Below are 25141 nucleotides of genomic sequence, written 5' to 3'. Positions count from 1 at the left end.
ACGGGATTACAGGCGTGGGCCACTGCGAAGCCTCCCATCTCTCCTTTCTGAGGGCTGCTACCTGTGAGATCATCTGCATAACAAGACCACATTTGCAGCACACCTGCCTCCTCTCTCCCTCCATAACCTCTCATGTCACCATAACCTGTCTTGACAAACTTCAGCCCTTGTTCTTTCTGCAAACTCAAGATAGTATTAAAGAGTTGTTAATGGAAAATAACATTTGGGGACCCCATACTCACCATGCCTAAGGGGAAATGTCAAGCTTGAGAACTGAGTTACACAAAACGCCTCCAGTTTTGTTCCTGAACAGCTACCAGGATGAGGGACTACATACTTACCTCCCTCACAATTTTCTCACAAGGAAATTCTGGGGGTGCCCCAAGGTCCTCACTCTAAAACAGTTCTGCTGAATCTCACCCTGACATTGTAAACTAACAGCTTATGTTCACAGGAATGAGAAAAAGGATGAAACTCTGCTCACCAGAGACAAATGCAGAAGTGACTGCTTCCTCCACTGTTTACTCACCTCAGGAAAAACGCAGATTCACTGAGCACGAGACCAATGCCTCCACCCTCTCCTTGCACATGTAAAACGTGGACCCACTGAACGCTGATGAAACCTTCAAAAGAATGCAGCTCTTCTCCAGGCTTAACTTGCTCAGCAAAAAAAAGAATGCAACTCCTTCCTGTCCACCGTTCTCCCCTTTAAATATGGAAGCACTCAAAATCCTCTTTGGAAAAAGTGTGGGCCACAGATTCTATTGTGGCTAGTGTCTCCTTTTCCTGGGCGTATCATCAACCTTGGCAAAATAACTCTGAATTGATTGAGGCCTGTCAGCTGTCTGGACATTTGCATTTTTCACATTTTATATGACTCCAGTGCCCAACTACACAAAAATAAATCTGTATGCCTTTTTTTTCCTGTTAATCACATTTGTTTTACAGATTCAAATGATCAAAACTTCAGCAAAAAAATTAAACTTTTATATACTTTTCATATATAAAATAATTTATAATTTTCCAAGTATACCTATGATCATAGCAGCATGATTCACAACAGCTAAAAGGTGGACGTGACCTAAGTGTCCATCAGTGGATGAATAAATGAAGCGTCATCCATCCTTGCAATGGGACAGTATTCAGCCTTAAAAGGAAGGAAAGCTGATAAACGCTTGAGGAGATAATACACCAGAATTACCCTGATTTGATCATTACACATTGTAGGCTTGTGTCTAAATATCACATGTGCCCCATAAATGGGTACAATACTATGTATCCATAATTAAAAATACTTTTTAAAAATGAAGGAAATTCTGATACATATTACAACATGGATGAACCTTGAGGACATTATGCTAAGTGAAATAAGCCAGACACAAAAGGACAATTGTCATATGATCCCACGTATATGCGGTACCTCAAATAGTCAAAATCATAGAGACAGGTTGCCGGGGACTGGGGAGGAGAGAATGTGGCATTATTGTTTAATGGGCAAAATTTCAGTTTGGGAGGATAAGAAATTTCTGGAGATGGATAATGATTATGATTGTACAACAAAGTGATGCCACTGAACTGTACACTAAAAAATGGTTAAAATGGTAACTTGCATATATTTTACAATTTTTAAGGTTTTTAAAAATTATTATATGAATGCCCATCAATAGAGGATCAATAAAAGAAATTTTAGAAATCACACAAGGAAACACCACAGAATGGAAAACCATGAACTAGACCCACAGGTGCTGGTCTGGAATGCTTGCCAAGGTCACACACACACTCCAAGCTCATGAGCAGTAGGGATGGAACGCTTCCATTCACACTGCAGAGACTCAATCTGGAAAAGACTCAAGAAACATAGCTGCGATCGATGGCCGCTGGGCAGGAGACATGGCAGCACGGAGTTCAGGGGTGAGTTCAGGACTTACCTACTCCAAAAAAAAAAAAAAAATTCTTTGTGAAAACATCAATCTTCTGAATTATCCATTGTACCGAGAGAGAGGAATAAAAAGTAACTAGATCCACCCCTAATACCCCAATTCTGGGGAACTGAATTTCAAGAGGTCGTGACATTCCAACGAACACACTGGTGACAGAACTGAGACCAGTTATCCAGTATGTACTTTTTCTGAATGTTAGAAATATTTGATAAAAATACTTTTTAAAAAAAGGTCTTGTTCTTCATTGTTAGCTTATTAAAGCAGAAAATGTTGTTTTCCCCGAAAATAAACTATGTTTGGGGAAACTAATATTTCATAGTTTAATTTTTACATCAGCAAGATTTCAATGTTTGGTAACATTTGCCTCTGTACATAACTGTGTTTTTAAATTTTCAAGTCTTCTTTGATTTTTCTAGTCCTTTACTTCCTGGTTGGGGCTTTCATTGACCATAATTTCCATGTTTGTTGTTGTTCACATAACCAAATACGTAGAGAACAGATTTTTTTAAACAGACGTTTTTAAATAATCACAAAAAAAATGAGACCTTCACACATGCATATGCATATATATATCTGTACATACATATCTGTGTCCTGATTCCCAATTCAACACTTTTCCCACTCTGTCATACTTCAGCAGCTTAAGCTGTAAAAACATAGTACTCGGAAGCCCTTAAAGACATGACTTGTTTTATTTGCAGATAAATACTCGCATCCTCCACAAGGTGGTTTTCAGCCAAGCATCTTGTTTACAGTTCACCAACCACAAACTCCTAACTGTAGGATCTACAGAGTCCACAAGGTGGCACTACATACCTCTGGTCAAAATCCATAACCAGTAAGGATTTCTGGAAAACAAGGTTAGAGAGGAGCCTCTGGCATCAGCAAAGATGAAACACTGAAGCTAATACGAAAGACATCTTGTTTCTGTCTAGAACAAGTGCCAGCCAACACATTTGAAGCTCTAATTACGTACTTTCATCCGAAATGCCCAGCGTAAGTTATAGAAGGCCTATGGTGGAGTATATTTCTTCCAGTGGCAAATTTACATCTGCTCCTTTGGACACACTTCATCACTAGTATTTGATCGTCTTAAACATATTTCCATAAACTCCCTCCCGGTATACATTCCCCTCAAATATATGTACACATATATACCCACAGACTTGAACATACAAACCATGAAATCTATTTTTAGGGGTTTTTGGCTAGAACTCATAATCACATCCCTTTAAATATTCACATCACACAAGTTAACTGTCTTTTTCTTTTTTCCTGTCCCCTCCCCTTTTTGTAATTCTTAATTTTCAAGTTAGGAAGATCCCACAATTAAGAATAAAACGTGGTGGTTTAAGCCTCAACTCAGATAATAAAAATCTTTAAACTCATCACAAAAGATCTATTTCTGATCTTTATAATCTTCTATCAATTTGTCAGACTGGAAAGTTCATCACTAGCCTTTTAAATACAAGCAATTATAAAGGATAACACCCAGTATTTGATCTTTTATAGATTTTCAGCCAATGAGCCAATGAATAAGCCTCAGAAATGCCTTTAAAAAAGGCTGAAAATCTGAAGTCATTTAAGACTTTTTTGGTACATATTATCATGGCTTTTTTAAAGCTACAAATCTCCTGGAGATGACTTAATAAAATGTGCAGATGCCTTGAGCACTTTATAATACACAAATTTGATGTGATCTATTTGTTTCATTCAGAAACTTTTTTTTCTGTGCAGACCCAGGAATTTTTCCCTGGTTGTGTCTTGCATAACCAGTAAGGTTATGTGTCTTGCATCCTGATTAATTGAAGCATAACAGCATCTTACGGCCTATATTTTTTTAAATGAGCACTGAAATTCAAAAGTACACTGTATACAGAAAACCAGGCTGTTTAAAGGACCACATCTCAATTATATTGCATATATAAATTGATTATATTTAAAAGACTAATGGGTAGGTGCTTTTTAATAATGTGTTTATTTCTAGCAGTGTTTATGGTACTAAGGCCAACTTTCTTAAAACTCAAAGGGAAAATAAATATTAATATATATCAATACAATTGAGAACTCACTCCAGTCCCAGGCTAACTCCAGTGATGAGAAGAATGGGCACTGTGGGCAGCTAGGTTGATTCTACTGCCAGCCTAAAAGCTTTTGCATGATTTCCAGAAGACCATGGCAGACAGTGTGCAGACTGATGAATGGGGAACCAGTCATTGAAAATCAGCATCAGAATATCATCTCAGTGTTGACAATTTACCATCTTCCCTTGATCTTCAATTCATAACCAATTTTCAGACAAGACTCAGAAACCGTTTTATTAAATTGGAACACAAAATGCCTGTTATAATGTCAAGCCTTTATCAGAAATCAGTATATAAGTGAGGATACACAGCCAAAATGAGCCATCAACAAAAGCAGTATAAATTTTAAATGTTTCATATTTCTATACTCAATATGCTAAAGAAAATAAAACCAAAAGAGCAATTTCCATTTCACAGTTCACAGTTGATTGGTTTTAATCCCATGACACATTTGCCATTCCATAGCCCCAGAACACAGATTTCCAAAGCAGTGACTGGCACTCTGACCCAACAGCATACACAGGTCTTAAGCCCCTGTACAACATTTAGAGAAAATTATAAAAACAACCCTAATTACATACAGTTTGGGCTGACATTTCTTAGCTATCTCCTTTACCAAAGATAGTTCTAGTGAAATTGCAAAAGCAGTTTAAAATTTGCCATGCCATTAAGTGAAGGGTTCTAAAGTCTCCCTTGGTTTACATTTTATTCTCTAACTTAATGACTGCATTAAAATGCAACCTTAATGGTGAAAGCAAAATCAGTTTCGCTTCTTAATCTAGAGCATATAACCAAGGAGAGGCACCTTATTGTCCCAGCAGATATATGGAATGCTTTAAAGCAGGATCTGACGTACTCCATTAAGGCATCTCAAAGCAGACACATCATACCCAAACTAAATCATTATGGTCAGTCAAGGATACCACAGGTAAACACCAAGTAACAGAGAGTTAGCATGAAATTCTTACAAATGACACATGATTTACAAAACCTCCGAAAGGTACTCAGGTACCAAAAGAGGCCAAAACAATGACCAGCCACTCCAAGAGTTTTGTTTCTGTACATGCCATATTTGCAGTGTAGAAATAAACTGCTTTATATGCGCTTTGCCCTAGGATATCACTCCTTCTGACATGTGGAGTTACTTTTCCTTAAAAAAATATATATCATGTAGAGAATACACAAATAATAATAAATGATACAGAACATTTATTATTTTCACTAGTGAGGGGGTCAATTCAGCACTTACAAAGACATATAAGTGAATCATGAAGGTCACCAAAATGCAAGAATATCTGATAAATGCTGCATTATTAGTATTCAACACTGCAGCAAGATTTTTAGCAATGGCATTGGGCTTAATTTGGAACTATAGCCATGAGAATATCTTTAAGTTCAAAGAATCGCGAAATGTCCAAAAATAAAAGTTTAATTAGTAAAAATATGTATTTTTCCCTCGAAGGGCCCAAAGGAAGTGTTCAGTTACTTTGGAAGCCATGAATTTTATCAAACACATACAAGAATATGAATCTGGAACATTCCAATTCTGATTCAATTCTACCCATTGAATCTTCATGACCTGGAAGAAGTCACTTAAATTCTTTAGATCTTATCCACAAAAAGTGAGCATTAACATAAAGGCATATGTCAAAAAAAATTCTAAATATGACTACAGTAAAGCTAAAGTTGGTTACTAAGGCTTACAGTTCAACAACTCATTGTACAGTACAATAATTTTTAATTCTGCTAATTACAGCTGGAGGAAGCATGGATAATTACAATTCTCAGGGAATTCAAATTCTTCAGAAAAATAAATAGTTTCAACTTACTAAGCTACTTAATCTGTTCTCCTAGAGTTGTTTAAATCAGCTAATTATAGGGGCTGGACTCTTTTCTCCCTCCACCTTCTGGTCAAGCAGCAGAGTCTTGTGGGAGAAGTGACAAGAGGGAGAAAAGCAGCCACAGATTGAAACGAGGTATTTCCTGATTTCATAAACCCCGATCTGTAATTTATAGTTTTCTGAAGAAGCTGCATAGTTTGGCAAAAATATATCATCAGAGGTGGGAAAAAGAAAAATTATTTTGAAACTTTAAAATTTGTGACAAGCATTTAAAAATGACCAATTCTAAAATAAACTTGTGTTTGAAAGGAATTGTCCTCCCTCACCCTAACCACACACAAGAGAAACTAGAAGACAAAGGTCCACAGGAGAGAATAAAAAAAAAAGAGAAAAAAAAAAACTGTGTAAATTGGCTCAGGTTATCGACTTCATATATCACTTTCAAAAAAGATATTCAAACGAATAGCAAACTTTAACGACACACATGCTAAGAATTTAGGGCAGTGTGCTGCCTAAAATTTACTTTGGAATGTTTAAAAAAAAAAAACCTGATGGATCAATGGATGAAAAGAGGGATGGAGAAATAAACAGGTACGTGGCAATACAAGCATAGCCAAATGTTAATGGCAGAATCTAGCAGTGCTTATACTGTAAAGTTTTTTCAACTTTGATGTATGTCTGAAAATTTCTTGCGAAAATGTTGAGAACGTGTTAGCATTTCTATAATAAAATTAGTCTAACAGTGTGTTTCAAAGATTCTAAGTACTCAGGCAATTTAGAATTTTAAATTCATTAAACAAGGGAAAATTTTGCTTTTAATGTCCTAAAACCTGATTTGTGAAGATGCTTCCTTTAATATAGAAATGAACTAATGTAATTATTGTGCCAGTCTCTTCAAATACTTTAGTTGCAAATACATATTTCCCCTCTCCACAGGAAAGACAAGTTTGAAAATGACCACTAGAATAAAGAATTTTTCCAAACATCTGTGTCAAGCTCTTCCAGTTGAACAGGCTGCCATTTACTAAGTACAAATACAACAAAAATCAAGGTGAAAAATGACCTATGACTGCTGCCAGCTTGGGACAACTGAATTCATCTTCAGGATGTATGGTTCCTGATCAATAACGACAAGTTTTACTTGGTATCAAATTGAGAATGCATTAAGAAAGGGAAAAAAAAGATGTAGAACAGAATTCACACAGACCATTGTTATTCCAAGTTCCTATTTATGAATGGTGATTAACAGCAATAATTCTGTCATCTCTTCTCTCCGTGAAATGCTCACACTTGCTAAAGGCACTCAGATTCTGGGCTTAATGGAGACAGGGTCACATGGGACCATAAGCCAGTACGTTTTTTGGTAGCTACCCAGAAAGGAAGTTTACAAATGTTCCTCCCATTCATAACCGGGAGAAAAAGTCAAACAGCTATCAGAAGAAATGTTTTATGAGAAGCTATTTACACAGCTATTTTTCCATTCAGCTAGACTGACAGTAACAGCTCACAATGGTAGGGGTTCTCCCCTGCCAAGAGAGCAAAAACAGTAACAAAACACTTTTTATTACATATGAAACTCCTGTACTATGATTTGGCTAGAAGAAAAAAATAGTTGGTAAGGTCAAATTTTTTTAAAACATCTGTTCAAAAACCTGCATGAAACTTTTATCTATCCTGACAAAACAAGTCTCAGTTTATTTCTAAAGCAGCTCTATTGTCCTGGTCCACACCTCACCAAGTTCTTCAGGCTCATTTTACCTAAGTCACTGGACCTCATACTGCTGTTGCTTGCGTCCCAGCCAATTTAGGAGTTAAGGAAGATGTAACCAGACACATATGTCTCCCTTTCTCGCTGTTCAAACTGTAGGTAGGTAACTATAAGCAAGCATATAGTTCTGTAGAAGAGCTTTCTAAAATGAGGTGGAAGATCTCATGCTTCTTGTTAGCTTTTAAAGTCAGCGGGACGTAAGGATGGTGTCAAATAGCCATGATTCTTCTTTTAAACTCAGGGCTTCAAAAATCCTAATGGTTTTCTAAGTTTACCAACTAATTAAAAGGGGAATCGTGAGGAAGAGTTGGAGGAGAAACTTTTTCAAAATAAATGGTATTTTTAAAAATTACTCACCTTGCAGAATGCAGTGTAGCAAGAGACAGGCAGACAAACATAAACCACATGCACGTATTTACAAGCTGCAGGACATGATGTGCAAAGTCATGACCAACAAAAGATTTTCAAAGTATCTTCAGGGGGCCCAGAAGGATTACAGGGCACACTCAGTTTGGTAACTGAACTTTTTTTTTTTTTTAACCAAACCACTTCCAAGATATATGCAATCCAATATTTTAATTGAAACACTAATTTTCTTTCAACTTCTTACCCTTGAAACCTAAGAAGAATTCTAATTGTCATCCTCTAACATTGATTTTTTTATTGACAACTTACATAAAGACATTATCAACAGAGAAAAGAGACTGATGCTATGAGTTCCTATGGATGATTACTGAAATCCAAGGTTTTTTTTCTTTTTACTGATTTTTTTGTTGTTGTTTAGGCCTCTGTCCATGCTTGAAGACCACATAGAAAAAGACACTAACATAATTCCTGGGGAGTACAAGGTGCAAATCCTAAAGTATGCTACAGAGCAGGACTGCACATCACAAAGTGACACAACGAAGATCACGTATCACGGACTCAGGAGAAACAGTCTGCTTAGACAGAAAAAACCCTGTCTACAGATAGACGGACATGAGAAACTGCTCCATGCACAGATGTATCCATTTAGGCATTTCTTGCCTGATAAACTCTGTCACCCTTTGTTTTCACCTATGGAACAGAGAATATTGCAAGGTAACAAGCCCAAAACACAACCTACTGTCATAATTTGTGATTGTTTTTTAGATGTGCATGTAACTTTTACAAGTGATCATGGAAGTTACTCATCAACTTCCCAGAGTTTGAAAATTAAGGAGCAAACTGAGTTACTGTAGGCAATACGGTACTAAAGTGTCATATAAAACAAACACGTAGCTCTTTTTTAGTGCAAAGAAATATAGCAAGTAAGAAATAACACTATAAATCTAACTTCTTTCTTTAAAAGAAAATGCGCTTATGCATTCATAACATCCATTAAGGGCACTGGGAAACTGGAAACCTGAATACACAAGGCCTGAACAACATCAAGCCCTTAAGTCCACTGCTTGTTCTACGTATATAATGAAATGTTACGTGGAGAGAGCAAGGGGAATCTTTCTTTTAAAACTATTTCCAAAGGAAAACAAAGTGGATGAATGCCATTTTTATAAAACATAAATTCATATGTGTATCTTCTACTGTTATTTGAAATAAGGGTTGACATACCTCTCTATGGTATCATGTGTATGGGGGTATGCATACACATACATACCTACAGAGGGAAAAAAGCCTAGATTTTTAGGTAATCATGGAACCAAGTGGCCAGCACTATAATATTAAAATTGACCAAAAAAATTATACTTAGCAGCAAAATGAGTAACCTACTGGCCAATAAGAAAAGCCCTAAATTGCTCAAAACTAAGCAACTCTACTTTATAGATTACTGCAAAAAAGGGGGGGTGGGGTGGTTATTATATTAAGAGTCACAGGTCAAGATAGAATCCTAAGAGAATAATACTTGATTCTTCTGTTTCTGGGAGAAAAAATGTTACAAAATAATGCTACTCTTCAAAGAACCACCACTTCAACGGAAGACAGTAACTGGATAGTATAGAAGGGGTTAGTCACAGAAAACTCAATTTTAAACATGCGTCTGAGTTGTTTAAAAGTTGTCCCAAAATATTACAGAAAAAGAATGATTGTAATTTGCCTTCCTGAATCTATTTGCCTACAGGATTCTCAAGAAAAGATGGAAGTTTTATCTCTAATTAGTAATATAAGCAATCAAAAATGCGAATTGAGCATTGTTCAAAGATACTGCTTAAAATATAAACTTCCAAATCAAGTGGCCTTTCAAAAGTAATATGGATGGCCACTGGTCTTATGCATGTAAAATACAGTAAATAGATAAGATGTAGTTAATAAACATTCACAGAGCACTCCATTAATCTAGATATACATTACAACTTCTTATTTTAAAAGCAAAAAACAAAAATAACAATATTGATATAATTATCAGATGCCAAAATGATCTATTGTATACTTTTCATTATCTTCAAGAAAGGCGAATTACAAAGAATAAAACCATAGTTCATGTATTTTTCTACTGGAAACAAACATAGTGACACTTTATTTGCTTTTTAAAAAGTTCCTCTCCGTGTATAAAACAGCAGGTAGTGACATTTTTCAGGACGGCCAACAGACTGGCAAGACAGAGGAAAATGTAAGTAAAGTGTAATAATCAAACTATCAAAAAAGTCTGGCAAAACAAAATGTCACGCGATCCAAATTGATGGTTTAAATCATGATATAAGTGCATGTTACTGTCCATGAAGAAGTAACTCTAAATTGAAAAATCAAACATATCTTTGTTTCCTTAACTCTGCTGGAAACTAAATTTTTAAAAATCATATCCACCTTAAACTCAGGAAATATTCAAATATGAGGCTTGGAAATTCCACAGCACAGCTGGGGCATGAAAATGAGCTTGTTCGACAAGCTGATTCAACTGGGGGGGCAAGGGTCGGGAAAAGAGAGGCAGGAAGAAGGCAGTAATTAAATGTGTGAAATCCCCAACTGGAAATCAAGTTTAGCTGTTTGGAGTACACAAGCTCACTGGGAGTATTTGAATTCAAGAAAACTTACGTTTCAATGACAGGGAGAACTGATATAGAAAAAAACATGTCCCGGGAAAAACCCTAACAGTTTCTAACAATATGTCCTACTGACAAGGCTTTGAGGTGGTGGTTCTTGATTACTCCCCGGGAAACTGAAATCTCTGCCATCCTATTTTTACTGTGATCTAAAAAGAAGTCAATGCAATTCCTTAACAGTACATAAAACTAAAACTGCAAAAGAAAATTGCAGGAAAAAAATGTCCCAGGAAAGACCTTAACAGTTTCTAACAACGTATCCTACTGACAATGCAATGAGGTGGTGGTTCTGGTTAAACTCTGGGAAACTGAAATCTCTGCTGACCTATTTTTGCTTTGATCTAAAAAGAATTCAATACAATTCTTTAACAGCACATAAAACTAAAATTGCAAAAGAAAATGATACTTTTAAACAGTCAAAGTTGACCAGAACTTGGGCAAGATAAAAAGTTATTTCTGCTGGGGTAGGTAGGTCACGTGCTGAGCAGCTCAACACAACAGACCCTGCAAAAGCGTTATGACCTAAGAAGTACATTCTCCACACCTGCCTCCCCGCCCCGCCCCTGGGCCCCCAGGTTTTGACATCTCATGGTACCACTGTGGGTTACATGTATTAACGTTAAGCGGAAGAATGCACTCATATCAAAAGGACCACAAAGCAGGGCAAGTTGACAAAAGGCAAACAACAGGCAGGATAAGCCGCTCTATCGTAGCATGAGAATCACTACACATATCCCAGATTCTCCATCTCACTCCTGTACCGCTGTTCAGACACCTTGCTCTTATGTTGCTTGCTCTCTAAATGCTGCCGGAATTCAATCTCTTCGCCAGCCCCAACATTACACATTGAGCAGTAAAACTGGCCACTTGGAGTAACACACATGGCCAGATCACGTGGAATTCTCTGCCGAGAGCGGGGATTGAAGTAAGGACCTGCTAAAGCAAGAGATAGAAATAATATATTCAAAACATTAATTAACTGAATGACAACCTGACCAATTATCACTGTAATTTGTAACTCTAAGCTCAAATTATAAAATTCACAGATTCTTAGCTTTAAGTGAACGCAAAGTTAATGGATGTTTAAAATTATAATTTTATACAGGTTCAATCTAAAAAGATAAAATGATTCCTCCAACTATTGTCAGAAAAATTGCTGTAGAGCCAAAACCAAATTCCAAGTGGCTGTGTCTCTAAAAAAAGTGAATACGCTTTTAAAAATACTTTAATTTCCAAGCATTATGTCAGAAGTCTCATACTTCTGTTAACCCTTTAATCCAGAAATTCCACTTGTGAGAATTATCCTAAGAAAATACTGAGAATTATCACACAGAGATTTACCAGCAACATGTTTATCTCAGCAGTGATTATAAAACCAAAAATTTAGGGGGAAGGAGAGATTCAAAAATAGGATTAAAGAAAATATGGTAATGAATGCAATGGAAAACTATGTAGTTGCCAAATATAGTAATGCTACAGAAAACTCTCATTAAGTAAACTAAGAAGATCCCAAACTAGAATCCCATTTCTATTTTAAAGAAGTAATATATATGAAGAGATTAGAACGAAATCTGCAAAAGTGTTGGTGACATTACAGATCATTTCATTTTCCTCTTTTTACATTACTGACTTCATAAGCTGGACCCTTAATTCATTCACTTTCCGCTTTTCACGTCTACTGCAATAATATACATGTAATGCTTTTCTCAAAATGCTGCTTTCACTGCATCCTACAAGTGTTAATATATTTTCATTACTGTTTCATTCTAAGAATTTTAAATTTCCAGTATAATTGTTTCTTTAAACCATAAGTTATTTAGAGGTATTTTTAAATTCACACACAGAAATTTTGCTTTTCTATTTTTGTTGACTTCTCATTTCATTGTACTCATCAGAGAACATAATCTATCCTAAAATTTATTTTTCTGATATTAATACAGCTATCCCAGCTTCCTTCATTTCAGATGGATTTCTTTTATCCAACTTAATATTTTTGGACTTCGGCAATTTTACATTTATTATAATTACTAATATATGTTTAGACTTTTATTAATCATAATGAATGGTGCTTCTTTTTGAGACAGAGTCTTGCTCTGTCACCCAGGCTGGAGTGCAGTGGCGCAATCTCAGCTCACTGCAACCTCCACCTCCCAGCTTCAAGCGATTCTCTTGCCTCAGCCTCCTGAGTAGCTGGGATTACAGGTGCCCACCATCATGCCCAGCTAATTTTTGTATTTTTAGCAGAGACGGGGTTTCACCATGTTGACCAGCCTGGTCTCAAACTCCTGACCTCAGGTGATTCACACACCTCAGCCTCCCAATGTGCTGGCATTACAGACATGAGCCACCAGCACCCAGCCTGAACTGTGCTTTCTCTATGTCCTCTTTTTAGTAGACTTCTCTGGCTTTTCAGTCAGCTCTGCTTTCTATTTGTTTCAGTGTTCAAGTAAATGACCTCTGCTGGCACATGCACATATCAGAGGCTGAGGTAGAGGGAGGATGAGGAACTACTCAGCCCACTCTCCCTGCTGAGAACAATCGGACAATCGGAAAATGCAGAATGCATTCCTATAAACCAGTGCTTGTGAACTGAATGTGTGTATCAGAAGCACCAAGCAAGCATTTTCAAAACACATATATCTCTGGGTCCCGCTCCAAATTTACTCACTGAAAATCTCTAACTCACGGTTCAGGCACTTTGTAAAAACTCCTTGGGTAACTGTTTCACTACCCTGGTTAAAAACCACTGCTTTAGAATCTTTTTTAACATGGTACAACTTTAAACCAAGTTGCCCATTTGTATTGCATTTTACATTTCTCGGCTGGCAAATATAAACAGATATGAAGGGATTATAAGAGACCCTAAAACATAGACTATGGTTTAAAACCAAAATAAAGAATATATTTATTACTGTAAATAATTAAAGTAAATAAATAAGAGCTGAAATACATACCAGCCTGAAAAACCACCACTAGACTAATTCAATAAAGCACTGACTAACTCCAAAATCTCAGGCTCTCTATTATCATTAAAAGAAATAAAAACAAAGGAGGCCATGTGCAAAATGCCACCACAGTATGTGGAAAGAGACAGGGTACCTGAATTATTCTGCACTGTATACACAGGGATGTGGAAACAAGACAGGATACCTGAGTTATTCTGCACTGTATACATAGGTACGTGGAAACAGACAGGGTACCTGAATTATTCTGCACTGTATACACAGGGATGTGGAAAGAGACAGGGTACCTGAATTATTCTGCACTGTATACACAGGGATGTGGAAAGAGACAGGGTACCTGAATTATTCTGCACTGTATACATATTTCTCCTGTTAGGCATCACCTTAAACTCATTCCCTTCTTTTCTGGCCCGCCGTTGACCCAGCTCTGAGGATTCCCTGGAGAAAAGAAGTTTAAAAAGAGTGAGTCTTCTAAACAAGAATCCCTTTCAACTCTTTTTCTTTAAAACAGTCAATCTCACATAACACTTTGGCCTCAGAGAAAATGGCAATACCTACGAGAATGAATTACTCTGAGCTTCCGCCAACCGCAGCCTCTTGGCATGATTCTTCCCTTGATAGTGGGCCTGAGCCACAGCCGGAGAACTGAAGGACGCATCGCAGAGCTTACAGTAATCATTCTCTGTGGCCAGGATCACTCGGCCTCCTGGCTTAAAGGAGCCCATCTGACATAAAAGACAAGAAGAAACAAGGTTAAAAAAATATGGAGCTTCCTTCTTCTCCTCAAAGGTCTTTCTAAGAGCTGAAAAGCAACCAGAGGATGCGGCATGACCACAAGCATTAAGCTTCATAAAGAAAATAATTCGCTGCAGGAAAACAAAAAGGCTGGGAGATACTTAACCTTGGTTTTGCATTATAATCACTTAGGTACCAACTTAGTGAACGGCTCGTTGCTGTTGCCACTGAATAAATTTTTTTAAAGAGTTTGAAAAGCCTAGATTTAGGACAGTAAGTAATGGGTAAATAGGTAAGGCCTAAATCACATTACAAGAAAAAGTAAAGTCTACTCAGAATCCACCAATAAGCATTCACTGACTGTTGACTGCTTATTAGGGTTGCTGTCTGGTCCAGAAGGGATATACAGTCATATATATTTTTTAAAAAAGAGGCCCTGTCTTCAAAAAGTCTGCAAACTAGCTACAGATATAATCAGGAAAACATTAAAAATGAGTAGCAAATCCAGACACCTGTACTCAGGTTGAGGAATAACATGTGATAGAGAACCTAACAGAGTGCCCAAAGACAGCAGGCACTCAACAAATATTATGTTAACAAAAAAAATGACATACTAGATTTTGGCCAGAGAAGTGATATAATACACGATAAAGATTCTGGAAACCATATATATATCAGGAACAGCTGCAGAAAATAGCGTTTCACTTGGAAGGGAAGATTTTTCTGGGGTATGCTATGAAGAAAGATTTAGGCTACCTGCCCAGGAGGGTGGAGCCCACTGAAAACAGCCCCCACTGGGGGCAGCTATTCAATTCTAGAGCAGCCTTCAGAAACCAGTGACAGGAAGACTATGCAGCTTGAAGATCTCTCTGGGTATCTTCTTGTTCTCTGATTTCGTTTTTTATATATCTCGTTTAACCAACAAATCCATGAGAAGAAAGAACAGCCAGAATTGCTACCCACACTTTTAAGTACTGAAAACTAACACTCAGAAAAGTAAAATGATACCAGCTGGTTAGGAGCAAAGGTCTAAGATCAAAAGATATTCTTGGGTTGGGCACGATGGCTCATGCCTGTAATCCCAGCACTTTGGGAGGCCGAGGTGGGTGGATCACCTGAGGTCAGGAGTTCAAAACCAGCCTGACCAACATGGTGAAACCCCGTCTCTACTAAAAATACAAAAATTAGCTAGTCATGGTGGTGGGCGCCTGTAATCCCAGCAATTCAGGAGGCTGAGGCAGGAGAATCAGTTGAACCCAGGAGGTGGAGGTTGCAGTGAGCTAAGATCGCACCACTGCACCCCAGCATGGGCAACAAGAACAAAACTCTGCCTCAAAGGAAAAAAAAAGAAATTCTTGCTCTACCCCTTTACAAAACATGTAACACCATGGAAAGCTCCTTAGTTCATCTGAGCTTCTAATAAACTTCCAGTAAAGCTGATACTGCTGGCTCACGGATACCACTCGAGTAATAAGGCCAATACCTCTATGTTGTTGCAAGCATTAAATGAGGTCAGGACCTGGGACTAGAATGAAGTGAGTGAGACCCTTGCCTTGGGCTCAGAATTTAATGGAACATCAAAAAAACTAAAAAATCAAGACAAATAATATTTTAATGAAATATTTATTTAATTAAAAAAAAATTTTTTTTTGAGACAGTCTTGCTTTGTCACCCAGGCTGGAATGCCATGGCATGACCTTAGCTCACTGCAACCACCACCTCCTGGGTGCAAGTGATTCTTGTGCCTCAGCTTACCAAGTAGCTGAGACTACAGGCATGTGCCACCACATCCAGCTAAAAAAATTAAATTTAATGCAAAAAAAATTAATGATGAAAAAAATACCAAAAATTTACATTCAGAATCAGTAGCAGTGCCATACCAAATCATATTGCAGGCTGAGGCAAAAGGAAAATCACTAGTACTTATTTAAGTTTTCGATGTTTTATTCACCGCTATTTTACATCAATTTTATATTTCTAAAATATTACCTTAAACGTCTATCTTGATTACTAGGTTTTTCTAGCTCCTTCTTAAATTGTATGCCCAAGTTTACTGCATCTGTCACCTCACTGTGGTCCCAGCCTGAATGAAACAATGTATGAGGCGTGCTCGGCACCGCGCCTGGCGTGCTGTGTACTCAGTTATGCCTTGATAGTTTATGACCACTGCATTGTTTTACAGACAAATGACACTTCAAAGACAGACTAAGGAGTAGACTCCATATTTCAGAGGCCTAAATCTCCTGTTCCATCGTCCAGAGAGCAAAAAGAACTTGGCTTCCAAGTCCGTCTCATAATAATTAGGTCAAAACATGTTTATACAAGGCTCTCTGCACAGAGTAAGTAATAAGCAATCTCAAAAAACTAATTTTGCAACTGGAAGACAAAATCTAAAATAAATGAGATTAACTTCAATAAAGAAATACACGTTTGAAAATCTGTCTTTTCATTTCCGGGTTAGCCTAGACTATTCAGGATCACTTAGCCAGAATTTTAAGAAATGTATAAAGACTCGTGTAACAGTATTTGTCTCATCACTTCACGCATCGTGAACACAGCCAATGGGAAATCTCAAGGTTCACAGATTTTGGCCTGCATTACATCCAGCACTATAGTTCAAGGAGTTAAAAGCACCAAGCGGCATCTTTCAGGATGATTTTCCCAGCTGTACCCTGATGGACACATGGACAACGAATGTCACCTGTAGCCGTGTGTGCATCCACAGCTTCCACCCCAATGCCGCGCCACCCTGACACACGCGTCTCACCTGCGGAGGAGCTGGAACAACAGGGGCAGCTGCAGGCTCCACCATATTGCTCATTCTAGCAGGAGGAGGACAGCTGTTTGCTGCATAGTAATTTCGGAGTTTCTTACCATGATTTTTACCCTAGACATAAAAATAAAATGAGCACAGCAGTCTCCCCTCATCTGCAGTTTCAGCAATTTCAGTTAGCTGTGGTCAACTGTGGTCCAAAAACATTAAGATATTTTGAGAGAGAGCCCACATTCACATAATTTCCATGACAGTGTATTTTTATAATTGTACTTTTTCTAATTAGTTATTGTTGTTAGTCTCTTACTGGACCAATTTATAAATTAAACTTTATCATAGGTTATGTATGCACAGGAAAAACAAAAAATGCATATAGAAGAGTTCAGTAATATCACGGTTTTAGGCATCTACTAAGGATCTTGATATCTCCTGTGGATAAAAAAGAAAACTGCAGTCACCATGAGGGAAACGTGTCAAACTGAGTTAATCGATGTATTTGCTTAATTACTTAAGAAAAAAAGAAAAAAACACCAGTAATACTACATTTTATTCCTTCATACGTATACAACCCTGGGGTAAACAGACTACTAGCTAAAGTTGATTACGAGATCTTGAAGTAAAAGAGCCTACTCTTGTGCTCTAACAGAATGATTAAATTTATCTGAGAAAGATAAGAGAACAAAGCCAAAGGAAATCAATTTCCTATATGTTTCTAAAAAAGTATCACATTGTCCCAGAGCGGTGGCTCACGCCTGTAATCCCAGCACTTTGGGAGGCCAAGGCAGGTGGATCACCTGAGGTCAGGAGTTAGAGACCAGCCTGGCCAACATGTGAAACCCTGGCTCTACTAAAAATACAAAAATTACCTGGGTGTGGTGGCGGGAACCTGTAATCCCAGCTACTCAGAAGGCTGAGACAGGAGAGTTGCTTGAACCTGGGAGGCGGAGGCTGCAGTGAGCCAAAATCACACCACTGCACTCCAGCCTGGGCAACAAAGTTAGACTCCATCCCAAAACGAAAAAAAAAACAAGTATCACATTTTCCAGTGACCTATGTCCTTACTCAACTTCTTGCCATTCATATGTCACTGTTAAATATGAATTTCATGACACTCTGATCTAATCTACTTCATAAGTTAGTAATAAAATGGATAATCCAATTATCCTTTAAAAATAGCACTTACAGAGTATCTTTATACTTACAAAGGATGTTCATTGCATTTATTCATTTGCTGTTCACAAAAATCTTGTTAAGACGAATTTGTTAATATTGTCCATTTATGACAGCCAAGAAACTGCAATCCAGAGACTATAAGGGACATGCCCTCAGCTCCCTTCTCAAGGCTAAACAGCACAGCCAAAGCCTGACACAGGCCTTCCAAACCCAAAGAATGGTCCTTTTCCACTACAGCATGATAGCTTCAAGATGCACTAAGAACCTCTACTAACATGAATTTGCCTTTCTCATCACGTTTTAAGTTATTAGTCACATGATTGCATTCCTTGAACTGACAAACTAGTGGCAAGGGCCAATAGAATGAAGCATTCTAAATAAGGGTAAAACATACATTATTCTTTAAACTGCACTGTAAAACTCAAACCTGCAGGCAAACATTTATTCAGCATCTAGTTATATGCTAAGCCCTAGACATAAACTAAGGACTAGCAAGCACATAGAGGAGGAGACAGATACATAAGCAGCTAAACAGAGTAATCAACTAAGAGCCATCTTCTCCTCACGTCAGTACCCTCAAGGTGCTTTTACCAAGGCCACAGTGAACTCCACAGTCAAATCCAGCAGTCATATAGCGCCTTCATCTTACTGGAACTCAAAGTAGCATGACACAGTTCATTTCCTTCTTGAAACACTCCTCCGACTATCATCTATATTCCGTCTTCCCTCCCTCCTCCTCCTCTACCAGACCTCTGAACTCTACAGTGTCCAAGGACCCACCCCTGCACTCTTCTATGCTCTGGCTCTAGGTCATTTTACCCAGACCTATATTTTTCAAATACCATGAGTAAGTTCATGACTCCCAAAAGCATCAATCTCCATCCTTGCCCTTCGCAACCGTATATCCAACTGCCTCCTGGTCACCCACACATTAAAGTCTTAAGAGGCATATTCAACTTAATATAACTGTTGATTCTTCCTCCATAGAACTTTCTCATCACCATGGAAGACTTCCCTGAAAAGGGGGCCACTGACTGGTCTTTTTAATGAGCAAATGTTTACAGGGGAGGTTAAGAAGTAAGGGAAAGGAAAATTGTACACTGAGGAAACAGCATGAGCAAAAGCCCAGCCTTCTGTGTTGAGAGGCCACAGGGAGAGAGAACGGTCTTCTAGATCCTTTGGAGGAGAGCGGAGAGCAGAAACTGAAACACACAGGGGCTCATTCTTAATGGCTTTGCCCATGATAAAGAACGTGGACGTCAGAGGCAGCAGGGAGCCTCTAAGAGACTTTAAGCAAAGCAGTGCATGACGTGACTGTCTTTGAAAAAGATGAGCATCAGGGTAGCAGATCAAAGCTGGAAGCTGAGAAGACACACAGAGGAGAATCAAGAACCAAATCCTAGGCCACTAGAAGACAGAGTCTGGTAGAGAATGAAGACCCAGAAAATGAGATCCAGAATGCCTAGCCTACAAAGTAAGATAAAAATCTGACAGTGTGTTGTCACAGAAGCCCCAAACCAAACTGGCGTTCAAGAGCGTAGTCAGGATGAAGACAGACTCTCAGGAATAATCAGAATGTGGATGGTATTTAAAGCTATGGAGCCAAAAACAATTCACTAGACAGAGCGGAGACAGATAAGAGCTTGCAAAACAGGCCTGAAGCAAGACAATGGCTGGATAAGGGAGAAAGAAACAGGAACTATGAAGAAGGTAAGAACGAGTAATAGCATATTGGATAAGAGAGTAGAAGGGAGGTGAACCACAGGGTAGATGTAAATATTTATGAAAATGTTTTAAAGGTGTGGGGAGGAAAAAAGTCTTTGGGGAAGAAGATAGAGTTAACATACTGAGATTGAGACAACTCAAACATTACTGATGAATCCAAGAGACAGTGCAATGTATGGATTCGTGACAGCAACTAGAGACAGATAAATTCCTAGGCAGACAGGGTGGGTCTCTAGTGAAACCCAACCTTCATGCCAAAGACAGTTTAAATCCTGAAAACTGAGCTGCCAATTCCAGGCGAAGTCCACAACCAGAATAAGAACTTCCTCAATGCCTTAACGTCAATTGAATGGTGCTTTTTTCCAAGCCTGTCCATGAATCCATCAGCATGTACTCCCCCATTCTGAGCTCATGAAAATCCCAAACTCAGCCCCACAGATGGCAAATCTGTTTTGGGTCCCCTCTCACACAGAGGGCTAACCACTCTTGGGGACCCTCTCCACTGAGGGCTTTCCTCTGCTGCTTGATAAAATTCTTCTCTGCTCTACTCACTCTCCAGTGCCCATGTACCTTATTCCTCTTATTCCCCTTGGTCACAGGACAAGAACTCAGTATAGGCCGATCTGTAACACGCACTTGTTCACTGAGTTGCAGGTGGTGGGACCGAATGAGATGTAACGTGCTCCTGTTCGCCAAGCTGCAGGTGGTAGGAACAGGAGAAAGTTGCAATATTTCTTGGAAGGTCAGATCTTGGGACTCCCAGGGTGAGAGTTGTAACACCGCCTAGGACTCCACCACTGCTGACATCTCCAAGTTTTTAAGCACCACCTCATTCCCCTCGTCTAGATGCCAGCACCCAATGTAGAAGCTGCTGGCAACACACCCTGTGGAGCCAGGAGCTGGGTGCAGATCCCTCAGTGCGCGCAGGATCCAAGCCAAGCACAGCCTGCCAGGTTGAGCGGGTGGAGCGAGCCCAGTGGAGCAAGGCCCCAGGCAGAGGACACAGCAGCCACAGAGATTTCCAGCTGCTGAGGCAGCACCAAAGGAATCCTATAACACTACAACCCTCCCTCCCGCTCACCGAGCAATGGGAGAGAAAAAGCTGTTGTATGCCAAGGCTAAGGTTTACAAATCTTCTAAAAACATGTGAGAATTTGGGTCTATAAATCTCACGGAAGATAACAGGGTTAAATAGTTACTGACTACCCTCTATGTTCTGACCACCATTCTAAGAAAAGGAGGTAAAACAGTGAACATAGGCAATGTCACTACCCTCAAGAAACTATTCTAGGGAATATAAACAGAATATATACATAAATACATATATCTCCAAACACACAACCAAAGGAAAAAAATACTATGAGTGACTGACAACTGCTCTGCAAAAAATAAAACAGGATGATATGACAGATGAGGCACAGGGAGAAGGTGGGATGGGCAGAGAAGGCTTCTCAGGGGAGACACATGTGAGCTAAAAGCTTAAGCATGAGATGGCTCCCACCGTAAAATGTAGAGAAGGGAAAGAGCTGGTCATCAAGAGACCCACTGACTGTGTTAAGTCTGAGATCCCCTTCAGATGTCCAAACACAGACCAACCTGGAGTTTACAAACAAGGTCAGGTTAGAGATAGAATCTAAGGAGTTATCAGTATATAGGTGGAATTTAAAACCATGGAACTAGGGCCAAGCACAGTGGCTCATGCCTATAACCCCAGCACTTTTGGAGGTTGAGGCAAGAGGATTGCTTAAGCCCAAGAGTTCAAGACCAACCTGGGTAAAATGACAAGACCCTGTCTCAAAACAACAAAGAAACTTAGCTTGGCATGGTGGTGTTCGTCTATGGTCCCAGCTACCTGAGGGGCTGAGGTGGAAGGATCAGTTAAACCCAAAAGGTTGAGGTTGCAGTGAGCCAGCTGGGTGACAGAGCAAGACCCTGTCTCAATAACATAAAATAAATAAAACCACGGAACTAGGTAAGTTTCCAAGACAGCTCGGTGACTGAAAGCCAAGGACAAACCTCAAAGACACTACAATATAAAGTGTGGCAAAGAATCCAAAAAAAAAAGATTGAGAATGCCTGGCCCATGAAGTAAGATAAAAACGAGACAAGTGCAGTGTCACAGAAGTCTAGAAAGAAGTGGTCCAAAAGAAAAGAGTCTAGTTAAATACATGATGACCAGGAGCTTTACTTCCACGGATTCCCAAACAGAAACATACCTTCCAGATATCCATAAGAATGCTCCTACAAGGATTGTCTGTAACAGGAAAAAAGGTGGAAACAATGTAAATGACCACCTACAGGAGAATACCTAAACTGTAGATTATTCATAGGAAGAAACACTACATAGTAGCGAATGTCGACACTCTAGAGCCATGCATGGAAACATGAATGATTCTCATAACAAAATGTTGAATAAAAAGAGCAGATTGCAAAAAAAGAATAATTTTTAATATAGGGTCTAAAAATATAAAAAACAACACTACATACTTACATAGGGAAACACACATATAGCAAATGTGTAAAAACAACGTGTGATAACAATAAATCCAGGACAGTGGCTACATCTGGGGGCACAGAATAGGAATACAATTGGGAAGGGATATAATGGGACTTCAGTTGAATTAATAATTTTTACTCTTTAAGCTGAATGGCAAATACAAATGTTCATTATATTTTTGGTACTTTATATCTGAAGGATTTCATAATCATTCAACACAACAATAACCAAAAAAGGGAGTGCTTCATCAGGTCAAAAGCTACTGTGAATAAAGTCGGGATTTAGAAGTGATACTTGGATTTGCAAAGACAGAGGTCACAGCTGGCCTCGGTAAGAATCACTTCATAGAACAGTGAGAGATAAAAGGTCATGAGAAGTGATTTAACTAGGAAAACACCCAGTACAGGCAACTAGGCAGAAGAGCTCTGCTATGACAGGGAGCAGAGAAATCCAGCATACAGCCAGACAGAGAAATGGGATCAATGGGAAATTCTTTGAAAGATGGGTTTTACAGGCTTGTCTGCATGACAACAGGAAGCAGTTACTAAGAGTGGAAGAACAGCTGATATAGGAGCTGAAGAGCATGGCTACAGGAACACAGGCCATGAAAAGGCAGAAGAGGTGGCCAGCACTAGTGGAGGGGTCAAGGTTAAATAGTGTCAGGTATTTTATTTCCAAAGTAGCATCTCCAGTATTGCATCCACAGCATAATAATGATGATGATGATAATGGCAACTAAGAAAAATATGCACATTTACGGGGAAAATGGCAGGCAGGAAGCAGGACTAATTAGCAGCTCCCAGTCAGATGGACAGAGCAATGTGTGGGGACCCACATGATGAACTTTTGCTCCAAGAACTACCGCAGGAACATACCAGAAAAGCCAAGTATCCACAGACCCTTTGAAGGAGGTGCATTGCCGCTGCAGGCTGGGACAGCTGAGGAACTGTGAGTCAGCCTGCTTCCTCAGCTGGGAGGCCTGTGGTCTGGGGCGAGTTCTCAGCCCTGCCCACCAGCTGCCTGGAAATGAACTCGGGGCTGCAGAAGGGGCACACTGAGAGGAAGACCAGTCTTTTGGGCTGTGGGCTGCATAGGAGCTGGGTGAGGCCTGTAATGGCCAGCTTTCCCCCAATTTCCTGGCGACCTGTGTGACACAGCAGAAGCAGCCATAATCCCCCTGGGAACATAACTCCATTGTCCTGGGAACCACACCTCCATCCACCACAGCCCCTACAGCCAGCTCCCCTAACAAGAGACTGAACTCAGACATGCCTAACCCTGCCCCCACCTGGTGGTCCTCTCTGCCCACCTGGTAGCCTCAGACAAAGAACAGAACCTCTTGAGAGCTCTTGGGCCACAACCACCACGTGATCATCTGTATACTACCACAGCTGATGCGCACGTGAACGCACCACCTCCTGGCTGGAGACCAATAAACACAAAACCAGTACCCTTAACAAAAATTCAACCCAGGTCCCTCAGAGTCCACTTCACTGCCCCGCTACCTCCACCAGTGCAGGTGCTGGTATCCACAGCTGACAGACATTGTTGGGAACCCAACTGTGTGAATACTTGCAAAGTGAGTTTCACAAGACGGGTGGTCGAGCCCAGACACAGGGACACCTGATAGAGGGAAGTTGAGATAAATTTGAGTCAGGAACAGAAAAAAAGGAGAATCCTGTTAAAAGATAACCAGATGATCGGAACCAGATAATTCTGCAGTCACAAGGAACAGTGTCTCGATGTAAATGTTTTTTATGAGCACCAGGAATGACTATCGCCTTTTACGACCACTGATTGTGTGTCTCTGTCATCCTTATTGTACAGAGTATGTGAATTAGTGATCTGTTTTTTCTCTTACACTGACGTAAACCAGAGCCTGAAAAATGTATATAATCCAAGGCTTTGAGAAATAAAGTTGCTGGTGGAGCACTCACTTCCCAGACCTCCTGACCCCGCTTTTCTGTCTCCTATTTTTCCTGCGCACCCCCCACTCAGGTTTTGAATCCTCTTGCTGGCCAAGAGTTCCTGCCAGAAGACATGAAGATGAATCATGTTTCAGGACTTCCTGCAGACACTCCCCAGTACCAGCCCAGAGCCCGGTAGCTCCACTAGCTGGCTAGATCCAGAAGAAAAGTAACAATTATTGCAGTTCAGCTCTCAGTAAGCCCCATCCCTAGGGGAAAGGGAAGAGCACCGTATCAGAGCATCCTGTGGGACAAAAGAATCTGAAGAGCAGACTTTGCATCCCAGATCTTCCCTCTGACATAGTCTACCCAAATAAGGAAGAACCAGAAAAACAATTCTGGTGATATGACAAAACAAGGTTCTTTAACACCCCAAAAGATCACCCTAGTTCACCAGCAATGGATCCAAACCAAGGTGAAATCTCTGAATTGCCACAGAAATAATTCAGAAGGTCAACTACTAAGCCAATCAAGGAGGCACCAGACCAGGCATGGTAGCTTACAGCTGTAATCCCAGCACTTTGGGAGACCGAGGAAGACAGATCACCTGAGGTCACGGGTTCAAGACCAGTCTGGCCAACGTGGTGAAACCCAATCTCTACTAAAAATACACACACACACACACACACACACACACACACACACACACACACACACA

At 39.5% G+C, this 25141-nt stretch overlaps 1 protein-coding gene across 5 annotated transcripts in view; it reads right to left on the bottom strand.

Annotated features, from left to right (window-relative positions):
- Positions 1 to 4231: 4231 nt before the first annotated feature.
- ZMAT3 (zinc finger matrin-type 3) overlaps positions 4232 to 25141 on the bottom strand; it is a 44059-nt gene continuing 23149 nt past the window's right edge. For 3 of the 5 annotated variants that reach the window (XM_032298533.1, XM_032298534.1, XM_032298532.1), the window contains 4 exons: positions 17116 to 17235; positions 14172 to 14338; positions 13951 to 14051; positions 4232 to 11586 (listed from right to left, as the gene is read on the bottom strand). In XM_032298533.1, the coding sequence (XP_032154424.1) occupies positions 11375 to 11586; positions 13951 to 14051; positions 14172 to 14338; positions 17116 to 17235 (600 nt within the window). In that variant the 3' untranslated portion in view covers positions 4232 to 11374. The remainder of the gene's footprint in view (positions 11587 to 13950; positions 14052 to 14171; positions 14339 to 17115; positions 17236 to 25141) is intronic. The other 2 variants (XM_032298535.1, XM_032298536.1) reach the window with 2 other exon arrangements.

This window comes from Sapajus apella, unplaced genomic scaffold, assembly GCF_009761245.1.
Source record: "Sapajus apella isolate SASKATOON/1434 unplaced genomic scaffold, GSC_monkey_1.0 scaffold38, whole genome shotgun sequence".
In the NCBI taxonomy this organism is placed as follows: Eukaryota; Metazoa; Chordata; class Mammalia; order Primates; family Cebidae; genus Sapajus; species Sapajus apella.
Note: the sequence above shows the minus strand (reverse complement) of the source record. Positions and strands in the feature narration are given on the sequence as shown.